Source organism: Mytilus californianus, unplaced genomic scaffold (assembly GCF_021869535.1).
Source record: "Mytilus californianus isolate M0D057914Y unplaced genomic scaffold, xbMytCali1.0.p SCAF_2, whole genome shotgun sequence".
NCBI lineage: Eukaryota > Metazoa > Mollusca > Bivalvia > Mytilida > Mytilidae > Mytilus > Mytilus californianus.
This window is the reverse complement of record NW_026262668.1, coordinates 57,751,479-57,765,510: the sequence shown is the minus strand read 5'-3', so window position 1 is coordinate 57,765,510 and position 14,032 is coordinate 57,751,479. Positions and strand designations below refer to the sequence as shown.

The following is a 14,032-nucleotide window of genomic DNA, read 5'->3' as shown; positions in this document are numbered from 1 at the left end:
CTGGAGATATTCTACGGAAGATCAATAAAACAAAAATTCAATTTGCCGTCGAATATAGCAGATTTTTGTTATGTTGGATGACATAAATGAAGTTTACGATGATTTTATAGAAAGTTAAGATACGTCCGTTAGACATGACTGCAAGTGTGTTCTGTTCGTGACATTTTTCTTTGTTCTTTCCTCTAAATCAATTTAGCTAGACAAATCTGGCTTAAACCCCCACTATTTGATTTTTAAGAATAATCTTAAACTGCACAAAATTCGTCAATGATTGTCTCGAATATGATCAAAAAGGACATCTTGTCTATCCATTTTTTTTTTAAAGTAACCAAACTGGATTATTTTTGTATAAAGCAAAGATATCGGAAAGTTCTCAAAATCATTATTCTCTGGTGGTCCTTGAAGAAAATCGTCTGGTCCTAACTATTATTTCTATTGCAAAATTTCGATGGTCAAAACCTTCGGACCACCACTTTTCAAAAATTTTATCAATATGCAAGTATACAATGTATACCAGACATTTCTCAGACAGTTTTTTTTTCTTTTTTTTTTTAATGAATCCGTTGGTTGTGTACTGATTGATACTTCAGTCTGGGAGAACAAGATTTATTTTAGTACTAGTTGTTATTAGCTTTGAACAAACTTCCAGTAATTGCATACTCTTATTTCGGTGCTTTGTGTCTTTTGTCTTAATGTAACTTTTTTTTGTGTGTCTCGTACCGATCTTTTGAGTTAATCTAATTGCAATTGATTTGTGCAGGTTGTTCTTATATTGTACTGTTACACCACTGTCCCAGCTTCGGGAAGGATTAAGCGCTCACAAACATGTTCTTGTACTGTTACACCACTGTCCCAGGTTAGGGGGCGGGTTGGGCCGGATCCCGCTAACATGTTTAACCCCGCCACATTCTGTATGTATGTGCCTGTCCCAAGTCAGGAGCCTGTAATTTAGTGGTTGTCGTTTGTTGCTGTGTTACATACTTGTTTTTCGTTCATTTTTTTGTACATTAATTAGACCGTTAGTTTTCTCGTTTGAATTGTTTTACATTTGTGATTTCGGGGCCTTTTATAGACGACTTTGCGGTATGGGCTTTGCTTATTGTTGAAGGCCGTACGGTGACCTATAGCTATTAATTGCTGTGTCATTTGGTCTCTTGTGGAGGGTTGTCTCATTGGCAATCTTCGTTTTTATATCAACCCTGCCATATTCTTTGTGTGCCTGTCCCAAGTCAGGAGCCTATAGTTTAGTGGTTGTCGTTGGTTCATGCCTCGACTTTGATATTTTGTAAATTATTTTGTTATGTAAAATTAGGCCGTTAGTTTTTTCGTTTGAATTGTTTCTCACACTTTTCACGTCGGGCTTTTTATTGACGACTTTTAATACATTATCGGGTTTTGTCATTGTTGAAGGCCTTAATTACGGTTGCCTATAATTGCTTACATCCACTTCATATTTGAACTCCGGTGGATAGTTGCCTCATTAGCAATCATACATCTCTTCGTTTTTATATCATATACCTGAATTTTAAACTCGTGTTTTCCTGAACCGAGTCCTGAACATGCATGACATTTTTGTCACTGGGCGTTAAAAATTAGCAACAAACAATCAATCAATTTAAACTTGTGTTAAATAAGAAGAAAAACCATTTGATATTTATTCATTTATTGGGGTGGGGGACAGGAGGATTTCATATATAATATAGTCGCCTGATAAGAGCTGAAAAATAGGCATAATTAGCGACAGATTAAAACAGTTAATAATGCCCTCTTCCCTTCCCCATCCTTGATCTATAAATTTAAACTGACCACCACGGAATAGCCCAACTTAGTGTTGAAAGTAGCGTTAAACAATAATCAATCAAAATCCCTTCCCTAGAATATCAAATAGTCGTCCCTTAACTGTTATTGTCCGTGCGGTTCTTATATTTATCCAGCTTATCGTCCTACACGGATGTCCTACTAAGACTGTCATACCATAAAAACGTTTATAACACAGCTCACATTCTAATATATCTGCATTCATAAATTTATTAATGTCATTTAGACTAAACGACGCCATGTTTGTTATGTGCCTCTGCCGTCTAAACTACCTATCAAAAAAGAAGAGATGGAAGAGAGCCAGAAGATCTTCCCTATTCAAAAAAACAGAAATGGACCTCTTCTGGCTCACTACCGAAGAACAAAAAAACACGCCCCAGGGGTGTGTTTTATTGGTCTCTTCGGTACATCTCCAGAATGTCTTCTGGTGAAGAGTCCAAAAAAATGAATCTGGACCTCTTCTGGAGATATTCTATGGGAGGTCAATAAAATAAAAATGCAATTTGCCGTCGAATATAGCAGGTTTCTGTTATGTTGGATGACATAAATTAAGTTTACGATTTTTTTAGAAAATTTAGATACGTCCAACTCAATTTTGCTAAACAAATCAGGCTTAACCCCCACTATTTGATTTTTAAGAATAATCTTAAACTGCACAAGAATTCGTCAATGTTTGTCTGGAATATGACTGATCAAAAAGGAAATCTTAGTCTTTCCATATTTTTTTTTTTAAAGTAACCGAACTGGATTAACAAGATATCAGAAAGTTCGAAAAAATCGTTTTTCTCTGGCGGTCCATAAAGAAAATCTTCTGATCCTAACTATTATTTCTAATGCAAAATTTCGATGGTCAAAACCTTAATTCGGACTTTTCAATTTTTTTTTATTGTATATGGATCTAGATGTAATAAAATTGAGAATGGAAATGGGGAATGTGTCAAAGACACAACAACCCGACCAAAGAGCAGACAATAGCCGAAGGCCACCAATGGATTTACAACGTATAACAGACGTTTCTTAGACTTTTATTTAATAAATCAGTTGGTTGTGTACTGATTGATACTTAAGTCTTGGAGAACAAGATTTATTTCAGTACTAGTTGCAACTAGCTTTGAACAAACTTCTAGTAATTGCAAATACTCTTAGTTCGATGCTTTGAGTCTATTGTCTTAATGTTAGTTGGCCGGTTTCTTTTGTGTGTCTCGTACCGATCTTTTGAGTTAATCTAATTGCAACTGATTTGCGCAGGTTGTTCTTATATTGAACTGCTACACTACTGTTTCAGCTTCGGGGAGGATTGAGCTCTCACAAACAAGATGTTGTACTGTTACATCGCTGTCCCAGGTAGGGCATGGTTGGGATCCTGCTAACATGTTTAACGCCGCCACATTCTGTATGTATGTGCCTGTCCCAAGTCAGGAGCCTGTAAGTCAGTGGTTGTCGTTTGTTGCTATGTTACTTATTTGTTTTTCGTTCACTTTATTTTGTACATTAGTTAGGCCGTTAGCTTTTACCATTGAATTGTTTTACATTTGCGATTTCGGGGCTTTTTATAGCTCACTATGTGGTCAGTATGGGCTTTGTTTATTGTTGAAAGCCGTATTGTGACATATGGCTGTTAATTTCTGTAGCATTTGGTCTCTTGTGAAGAGTTGTCTCATTGGAAATCATACCACATCTTCGTTTTTATATAAACCCTGCCATATTCTTTATCATTGAACCTGTCCAAAGTCACGGGAGTCTGTAGTTTAGTGGTTGTCGTTGGTTCATGTCTCAACTCATATTTGATATTTTGTAAATTGTTTTGTTTTGTATAATTAGGCCGTTAGTTTTATCGTTTGAATTGTTTCACACTTTTAATGGCCTTTTATAAACGGCTTTACAGTATCGGGTTTCGTCAGTGTTGAAGGCCTTAAGGTTGTCTATATATTGCTTACATCCACTTCATATTAGGATAGTTGCCTCAATAGCAATCATATCACATCTCTTCGTTTTTATATAATTTATCCGACCTTTTTTTATCTCGTGTTTTCCTGAACATGCATGAAATATTTGTCACTGGTCGTTAAAAATTAGCATGATCAATTTAAACTTGTGTTTAATAAGAGAAACCATTTGATATTTATTTATTTGTTGGGATGGGGGACAGGAGGATTTCGTATATGAATATGGTTTCCTGGTAAGAGCTAAAAAATAGGCATGATTAGCGAAAAATTAAAATGAATAATAATGCCCTCTTTCCTTCTTCATTTATTCCTCATCTATTGATTTAAACTGACTACTACTGAGCCCAATCATGAGTGTTGAAAGTAGCGTAAAACACCAATGAATCAAAATCCCTTCCCTAGGGATTTCAAATAGTTGACCCTTAACTGTTATTGTCCGTGTAGTTCTTATATTCAGCCAGCTTATCGTCCTACAGAGATGTCCTACTATGGCTGTCATACCATAAAAACGTTTATAACACAGCTCACATTCTAATATATCTTCATTCACGAATTAATTAATGTCATTTAGACTTAAAGACGCCATGTTTGTTTTTTGCCTCTGCCGTCTAAACCACCTATTTAAAAAGAAGAGATGGAAGAGAGCCAGAAGATCTTCCTAATTCAAAAAAATAAAAATGGACCTCTTCTGGCTCACTACCGAAGAACAAAAAAACACGCCCCAGGTATCGATGAAGACATGGAGGAGTACTTTGCGCTGTCGTTTTCTGTCAATTTTAAAACAAATAACAACCAAAAAAGTTTAATAGTAAACTGTTTATACAGATTCAGACAGATATCATTGACGATTTGAGAACGCATGATGCAGCGGATATTCATAAATTTGAACCGACACGATAACCGTTTCAATCTCAAACAGATCGGGTACAGAATCTCTTGAGCCTGACTTTATGGAACCAATATCAGTGGTTAAACAATTTGACAGCAGCCTGAAGTATGCCATAGTTTCTATAAAACGTTGTAAAGACAACAAGGATGAAACCACTTCTCCATGACTTCATGGATACCTGTAAACACGCCAGGAAGGGCGCATTTGAAATTTATAATCGATAGACAATGCCAAATCTATAAGAAGCCACAGAAACTACACAAAGATGAAAAGAAAATGAATGGTTGGCTTGTAAAAATAAATATACTTTCTCTATGTTAAATCTATCTTCTATTGCAATGAGTATGCTCCTTTAGGATAAGGGGAGCTACCCCACTCATTGCAATTCTTCTCCCTCTTACAATATTAAATATACCCAAACAGTGTGGCTTGTGTGAATTGAATTAAAACATGTCCTTAGGAGCTATGCTGCCATTTTTTTATGCAGTCAAAACATTTCAGTACAGACCATTTACTTTTAAAGGGGTGCTATTGATTTCACCCTGAAGTCTTAAGATTTTTTTTTTGGTTTTAATTAAAGCCTGATCACATCAACATATCTTTCAAAATATAACCTTATTACATATAATTAAATATTGTTAGATTTATGAAAACAGTCCGATGTCAAATATATTTTTTCAAGTTTTTTTTTTTTTCAATTGAGAAAGATTCAATGGTTAATTTTTTTATTGATAACACTCTTACATTGTCTTATGAATCTTTGATATCTACATTTTCCTAATGAAAATACTCTACTCATGAAAACTTTCTAGTAAAGAAGCATATATGTCAGTGAACAATTTCTTTAAAACAATTCTAGTCATTCCTTGTTTATAAGATCTTATAAGTGTTCCAGTACTAGTATTTAATAATGTCATAAATTGGATAATCACACCATGTTATAGTTTCAATTTTGGTTGAAAAGTTTTTATCTGAAAATGCCTGTTCATTTCATGTTGGTTTTCAGTGTTTGTTGTTTTAAAAAAAATTTCTTCACAAGAAACTTGGTTTGTGTAACTGCTTGTTTAAACTTCATTTTGGCTGATAAAATAAAATATTTTTCCTACCTACCGACCCTTCAGTCTAAAGGTACAGTCGGAAAACTGCAAACAAACATATTTTTAAGGTTGGCCTAATGTATGATTTTTAAAGTCAATTTATCAAGGATTTATAGTAAGATCGACTCACTATATATAATATACCTTGAATTTATCAACAAATAAAATGTACTAAAGTAAGTTAAATCAAGGATTTATATTGTAAGTCTTACCCTTGGTTAAATTAGAAAGAAAATATATGAAATAGGCAACTGATCGTGGCCGAGTCTTAATTAAAGACTTACATCTCATTTTCAACTTTTAACTGTTAACTCAATTTAAAAAGAGAAAAGGAATCAGGGTAAACATTAACTTAGAAATGATGACTATGATTTATGAAGACAATAGTAAAAGTACAGACACTGGTCAAAAACTTATATATGATCTCTAAGACAATTTATTATCCAATCAGAGACATACAATACAATACTGATGTGTCTGATCCAATGAAAAAAGTATAAATTGAATTCAAGTGTTAAGAAGAGAAATGTGGTGACTAGAACCCTCCGACCACTCCTGTATAGTCAAAGTTTCAACTTTCAATTAATGTTAACTAAAACGTTGGAGACTCGAAAAAAACTCGGAGTTGATTTTTAAAGTCAATTCATTATGAAATAGTAGAGACATATAATCCAATAACAGCTAGAAAAGGGGGAGGAATTATAAAGATCTAATTTTCATAAGATTGTTCTGCGTCGATTTATTCCTTTCAAAAACATCTGTTCCCATTCATCATATCTATTTCAGCACAGGACATGTGTTTCTGTGTACAGACCCGACATGTTACGCTCAGTTTATCCTTCACAACCTATATTATTCTCATTGTCTGGGTTCGAATTCCCTCACCTACAGTTAATTGGGATAATGTGGGTTTAGTCTTTAAGTTATTCGGAAATGATTTTTTAGGAAAGCGTGTGATATTTAAATACTAGGCAATATCGTCTCTGTACACGTGCTTACATAGCTATTTTAAAATGTTAATTATATATGGTAGGCTGGGATCCTGGCCAAAACTCTGTTCGCTTCTGCTGTCGAGCAGTGAGTTATATACTAGGCTATATATGTATCAGTAATGTTTGTTCAGCTTAAAACATAAAAATAAAATCTTTTGTTCAAAATAGATTATCCATTAAAAGTTTGAACTAGTTTTTAAATGACACTGTTAAGATCTTCTCGATTAGTAGATTATCAGGTTTTCTGCAAATTGATATCGAAGAATAATACGGCTGCATGTCACACAATAAAGCTTTTTTGGGGGGTCAAGTGAATGCTATTTATATTATCCTTCTTCTTGAACTTCGCACATTCAAAAATATACCAGTATACCTTCCAAGCATTTTAAAGAGGTGTTACTACTTGACTAGCATAGTAATACAGACTTTGTATGTCATATCTTAATGCTTTTTCGTTATTTGGAGAATTGGGTAGTAATTACAGGCCTTTGATTTTTTTCTGTTGAATTTATTCACGCTTGGTACGATATATAGCTTGACATATTGTATAGACTCCTATCTATTGTTAAGGACTATGTTGTCCTCTAGATATCTTTTGGTTATTTTGGCGTTTGGTTGCTGTCTCATTGACGTAAACCCCACCATCTCCTTTTATTCATGTTTCTCGAATATTTGCAAGAAAACCAAAATTTTAGAGTTATAATAAATAAACAAGAAGAATATATTAGAAGTAGCATTTGTGAATAGCTTTAAGATTTAAGTGTGTCGAATAACTAGAGCTTTAGATATATAGCATTCTTTTCTGTTGCTGATTTTTTCATAATGATTATTGTATTATTATGTCTCCTCTTAGAAGAAAGAAGACCTTTTGTTTTCTTTTTCTTATACAACCTTATATCTAGGTTTCAACTTTTTAATCTTTTAACCAGTACTGACATGATTTTTTGTATAAACAGGCATTTAAGAATAAGACAGCGAGTCGCTTATCATGATGACCTTCGCGAAACCTTGACCTTTGACCTCAAAGTCAAATATTTGATCTTTTAGGACATCTTCTTGGTCGGCTCATTTCATTTTTGTCATTGTCATATACTTTTGATTTTTATGATATGGATGCATCACAGATCACTGTATTGACATCAGACTTTAACCTTTGTCCTCAGGTTCAAATATTTGAATTTTGAGGGAAATTATATAAAGCAACAGCCACACCCACATGCCCACACAATTGCAAGTACTAGAATATTTTCGTTGTTCATATCTTTTTCCGGGACGATTTTTATAGATGAAAGGGAGAGAAATATGTTTTACTCACTAAATGGAAGACTGTTATCATCCAATTAACGTGTTGTTATTCACTTTTATTTGACTTTTTGCAAACAGCAATGAGTTTGTCCTTGACATAGAACACTGGGAAAAAACTGAGCTCACAAATTTATATTCTGCTCAAAAGTTGTATAAATATGGCAAAGTCTACATTTTTGCTGCGTGAACACACACAAACCATTCGAATTGAATTTCAGATTTTATGAGGGCGCAAAGCGCCCGAAATGAAATATTGATTATATGATAAGATTAGAGTGAGATATAATAATGCATTGACCTTCAATTCTAATCAAATAACAGCTCTTTAAAGTACACCCCTGAATAAAAAATGTTACAATCCAGGTAATACCTTACTGCGCATGCCCATAGGTAACATCGTATACCTCGGGCTACAATAGATTGACTTTCAATGAAGCCAAACCTAAAACTTCAAACAATTATGTTTGATATAAAACAACCAAAAACCAAGATCTGAACCAATAAAATATCATGTTTTTGTTCAAATGATGTAGATCTGCTACGAAAGTAACCGATTCAGTAAACAATGGATATAGTTTTACCATAGACATATTTCTACGCATCTGGATAATGAATAAACAAATTGACACCCAAAATACCAATTATCACTTTACTAAGCAAAAAGCAAAATCCAACATCTAAAGTCTTTTTTCCTGGTGTCCAAGACCAAGTATTACCACCTGTGAAGTCTGACCAAACATCTGAAGACTGAACTGTTTGGACTGAATAGATATAATAAGGCAGTTACTTAAAAAAAAATAACTACAGAAAATAATCATTTGTATTATCAAATGTACATCAAAATATTTCACAGAGTATACACGGTAAAGTCAGTAATTTCTTTATAGTCCACGAAAAAACTGCATATAAATGTTCTTTATCATATTCCGCCACACTGCCACAATACTGCAATTATTGTTTGGAATACCAGTCATATACATGTCCATCCAACGCTATCCGTTCTGAAAAATATAATGATATAGATGTATATTTCAAGTTTGCATTCGAGAATAAACATTCTGTGTAATATTTCATATTTTATTAAATACTGTTTAGAAATACTTAGATCAAGAGTCGTCTTATTGTTATCATACCATATCTATTTGCAATGTATTTAATTTCTCTATAATAATGCATTTGGGTGGGATGGGTGGGAAATGCATTATTATATCTCACTCTAATCTTATCATATAATCAATATTTCATTTCGGGCGCTTTGCGCCCTCATAAAATCTGAAATTATATTTCTAAGATTTTCGTGAGATATAATAATGCACGTTTAAAGCAAGCTTACCATTTCTAAAACTTTATCTGCAAAACCCGCTTTTTCATTAGTCCTAAAATAAAATTTATTAAACGTTCTAGTGTTGGACCAATCTGCCATGGACAAAATATCATCCATACTGATGCCACTCATAGCTGCCTTGCTAGTTGAGACCATGCGACAAGAATGTGCTTGAAACAATGAGATGTCGATTCCTGCCTCCTTCATAACCCATTTAATCCAATTTCCAACTGTCTGTGAAGATAGACCTTTAAAAGGTTTCTTAGTTGACCTTAATAAAGGATCAGGTTCATTTTTACTTACAGGCCTTAAATGTTCAGTTCTCAATTCATATTCATGTATACAAGAAATAACACATAATTTTTTCTTTGAAAATTTGCAGTATTTCACTGATCTGTTATTGCAATCTTTTTGTGTTTTAAACAGACCCGGTAAGTGAAAAATTATACTAATTTTGTCTCTGGACATGAATCTTCTGTCTAACCTTGCAATTTCAGATATCCTTTTAGGCGCTGCCAAAGCCAATAAAATTGATAACTTTTTACCTAAAACTGAAAAATCAAGTTTTTTGTTTATTGGTAAAGCGGATAAATATTTGAGAACAATATCCAAATCCCATGAAAATTGGTATTTTGGTAAAGGTGGGTTATTTTGTAGAACACCTTTCATTAACTGTTTTACTATAGGTAATTGACCAATTGGGACGCCATCGATATATGGCAAGACTGAAGATATGGCAGAACGGTGAACATTTAAAGTTCTGTATTGATACCCCTCTTTATACATCCAAGTCAAAAAATCTAAGATAGCGGCCAAAGGTGCTGAAAAGGGATCAATTTCCCGTGAGTTACACCAGCTAGACCACTTATTCCAGGCACTGTCGTAAGAAGATCTTGTTCCTGATTTCCAAGACCCAAGGAGTAATTCTTTAGTTTCCTCTGAAATTCCAATTGAGTTAAATGATCTCCGGAGACCGTCCACCCTGCTAATTTTAATGTTTTGTTCAGAATCAGTGGGTGTGGCTCTTTCATGGGAGACAATAAAGTGTTGTGACTCATGGGAAGTAACACTGGGTAATCTACTGACATTTGAAGTAACAGAGGGTACCAAGCCTGGGATTGCCAAACTGGAGTTATCAGAATTATCTGACTGTTCTCCTCCCGAACTTTCGCCAGACACGTCCTTATTAGACAGAACGGGGGAAAAGCATAACCCTTTATCTCTCTCCAGGATTGGAGAAGGGCATCTACCGCTTTCGCTTGGGGATCTGGCTTCCAGCTGAAAAATTGATTCAGATGATTATTTGACCTGTCTGCAAACAGATCTACATTGCATGGGCCTATGCGTTTCATGAGACTTTTGAAAAGTATCGGACTTAACCGCCAATTGCTGAAATCCGCATAATGCCTGCTTTCCCAGTCTGCTATAACATTGCTTTTTCCTGGGATATAGTCCGCAGTGATTGTTAATTGCCTTTGAAGACACCAATCCCAAAACTGATTTGCAAGGGAATTTAGTTTTTTTGACACCGTTCCCCCCATTTTGTTTACATATACAATTGCTGTCGTGTTGTCCATTTGTATAAGAATATGCTTGTTTTGTAGATTTTTGGCATAAGATTGTACTGCGAACATAGCTGCTTTTAGCTCGAGCTGATTTATATGGAGGGATTTTTCCTCGTCTAATCAAAGCCCACCTATACTTATCTGTTGACATGTTGCTCCCCATCCCGACATACTTGCATCCGACTGAATGGTTAAATGGGGTTCTGGTCTTAGTAACGCTTTCCCGTTCCAAGACCTCAGTTTGGTTACCCACCAATTCAACTCGTTCTGAACTTCCTCGTTTAACTGGATTTGATGATCGTAATGGCCCCCCAAATGCAGGGCTTTTGTTTTCAATATTTGTAATCTGCGATAATGCAGAGGACCTGGAAGGACAGCTTGATTGGTTGCTGTTAACTGACCAATCAACTGAGCTAAATCTTTTGCTGACACTTTCTTGTGTTCTAGCATTAATTTTGAACTGTTCTTTATTTTCTCTACCTTCTCCTTCGGGAGAGACAAAGTCAACAACTTTGAGTTTACTGTATAACCCAGAAACTCCATTGTTTGTGAAGGTTCCATTACGGACTTGTTTGTATTGATCAGAAAACCTAAGCCCCTTAATATTGACAAAACTGTTGAGAGATCTGACAAAATTTTCTGATTTGACTGATTCATTATTAGAATATCGTCTAGGTAAACTATCAGACGTACACCCAAACGTCTCAATAAAGTCATGGGAACCTTCATCAGTTTTGTTAATATTCTTGGGGCTACTGCAATCCCAAACGGGAGGGACCTGAATTCCATTATTTTTCCCTGCCAAAAAAATCTGAGGTATTTTCTGTATTCTTTTGCTATTTGCAATGTCAAATATGCATCCGTTAGGTCTATTTTTACCATCCAATCGTTCTTCAAAAGAAGATCTTTCAACAAATGAATTCCCTCCATTTTGAAATGTTCGTAACGTAAAAAAACATTTAGGCCTTTTAGATTTATAACAGGTCTTTGACCCCCTCCCTTCTTTGGTACCAGAAAAATGTTGCTTATGAACGAATCCTTTGTCAGGAAAGACTGTGTTATGGCCTTCTTGTTCAAAAGTCCTGTTATTTCTTTGTTTATCAATTCCTGATTCTCTTGATTGAAAAAGGCTTGATTTGGTATTTGATTTTGGTAAGGTGTTGCTAAAAAATCTAATTTTATTCCTTTTACACACTGGAGAACCCAAGGATCTTTTGTTATTGAGTTCCAATTCTGTAGGAAAAGACTTACCCTTCCCCCTACAGGAATAGAATTTTGATTGATAATGCAATTCATTGGTAATTGGAAATAGTTTTGTATATGACTTAAAGTTTTCTCTTGACCTACCCGTTCTATCGGTTTGCAGGTTTCTTGAACACTTGGTTGTTCTGAGGTTGGGTCTGGATTTGGTTCTGGGTCTGGTTCTGGCGCGGATTCTGGCGCTGACCATAACTGTTCTCCTGTCTGTTCTGTGACTGGTTTCCCTGCCAAGGTCTCTTCCCTGAAACTTGTGGATGGAGAGCTTGTCTGCCGCCCACAGACTGCAGGTTGTTTGTGGGCCCCTGCTGAAAAAACTGATCATTTTTCCTATTAAAATGAGGTTTACCAGCATGTTTTTTCTTGTTAGAAAACAACAACATTTCTCTAAGTTCTTTGTTATCCTTGTTTTCTTTAGCCAAAGATTTTAGAAATTTATTACCAAAAAGTTGACCCTTAGATTTTGCCAAAGCTTTCTTGCCTTTCTTCTCATTTAAAAAATCTAGACTATCTGGCATTGTTTTAACTAACATTGCTTTTCTCCTGTCAGTGTTATAAACATAGTGAGCATTACCTGCTAGCACGATAGCCCTCTGTGTTAATTGAATTACATCAGCAGGGTCCATACCTTGATTATCTTTCTTAATCCTATGTGCTTCAGACCATAAACGGGACAGAGGACCCATAACATCTAGAATGCGTAGCTGTGTGTTAATTTTACTTCTCTCTAGTCTAGCATTCCACTTTCTACCTTGAAAATAATTTTTCTTAAAAAATCTATCTGTTTCAAGAGCCTTTAATCCTTTAGAAGAAGGAATAGGCCAATTCAAAGACATATCTTGTCTCGTCTTTTTACTTATACCCTTTAGAGCATACTTCTCTATATATTTGGTAATATGAGATGGTACTTTTTCTTTTTTATCTTTAGACAAAGAAGGTTCTTGGTCAAACGCTTCATTGTCTTCTGAACTCTCTGATTCAGAGTTACTAGAAGATGATTCACTGCTACTAGTATTTTCAGAGGAACTGCTAGAATGATTAACAACTTTCCTGTGTTTAACCTTACCTTTTCTGTTAGGTACGGAATCGTCCCGTTTCCGTTTAGGAGTTTTGGTATCTAGGTCAGACCAGCTCTGTCTGACATCTTCTTCTGTCCCGTCGACCAACGACATTTCATCATCTTGACGAGAAGAGATATTTCTCCTCGCCTTGTGAGAAGAGCCCAAAGACTCGACTACCTTATCAGTTTCTACCGCCACTGCGGTAAAACTTTCATTTTCTTCAATGACCCTATGGTCTTCCGAATCAAGTGCACCGCTCTCTCGAGACGGTGTAGGCATCCCTAACGGAATGTCATTGAGTTGGGCGTTAGCCATGCTAACTAAAATAATAAACCCACTAACCTTTAAATAATTTGGAAAAAAACGTCTTAACTCAAAGAGAGCTAAATTGAAAGTCAATCTATTGTAGCCCGAGGTATACGATGTTACCTATGGGCATGCGCAGTAAGGTATTACCTGGATTGTAACATTTTTTATTCAGGGGTGTACTTTAAAGAGCTGTTATTTGATTAGAATTGAAGGTCAATGCATTATTATATCTCACGAAAATCTTAGAAATATAATTAAGGAGTCCATGTTTTGCTATGAGAAACCCAACTAACTCTTTGAATCCAGGAATAAATTATAGGAGGTACACAATGCAATTGGACACTTAGATCAATAAATTTTTAGTGAAATTTCATTTAAATCCGGTCTCTGGTTAAAGGATGATTTTATGATACAAGGTGCTGACGTGAGACGGACGAACGAATGAACGGAATGACAAAAGGATACATTG

General features: G+C 35.0%; 1 protein-coding gene across 1 annotated transcript; it reads right to left on the bottom strand.

The window, feature by feature from the left end:
• Nucleotides 1–8,849: 8,849 nt before the first annotated feature.
• On the bottom strand, nt 8,850–13,813 carry LOC127730114 (uncharacterized). Its single transcript, XM_052238246.1, has 2 exons — nt 12,284–13,813; nt 8,850–9,048 (listed from the first exon to the last, which is right to left on the bottom strand). The coding sequence occupies exon 1, from the start codon at nt 13,567–13,569 to the stop codon at nt 12,289–12,291; it is 1,281 nt and encodes a 426-aa protein (XP_052094206.1). The 5' UTR covers nt 13,570–13,813; the 3' UTR covers nt 8,850–9,048; nt 12,284–12,288.
• Between the last annotated feature and the right edge of the window lie 219 nt (nt 13,814–14,032).

Bases quoted from the DNA above. Each gene is read 5' to 3' on its own strand.
- LOC127730114 (XM_052238246.1), bottom strand. From the start codon at position 13,569: ATGGCTAACGCCCAACTCAATGACATTCCGTTAGGGATGCCTACACCG.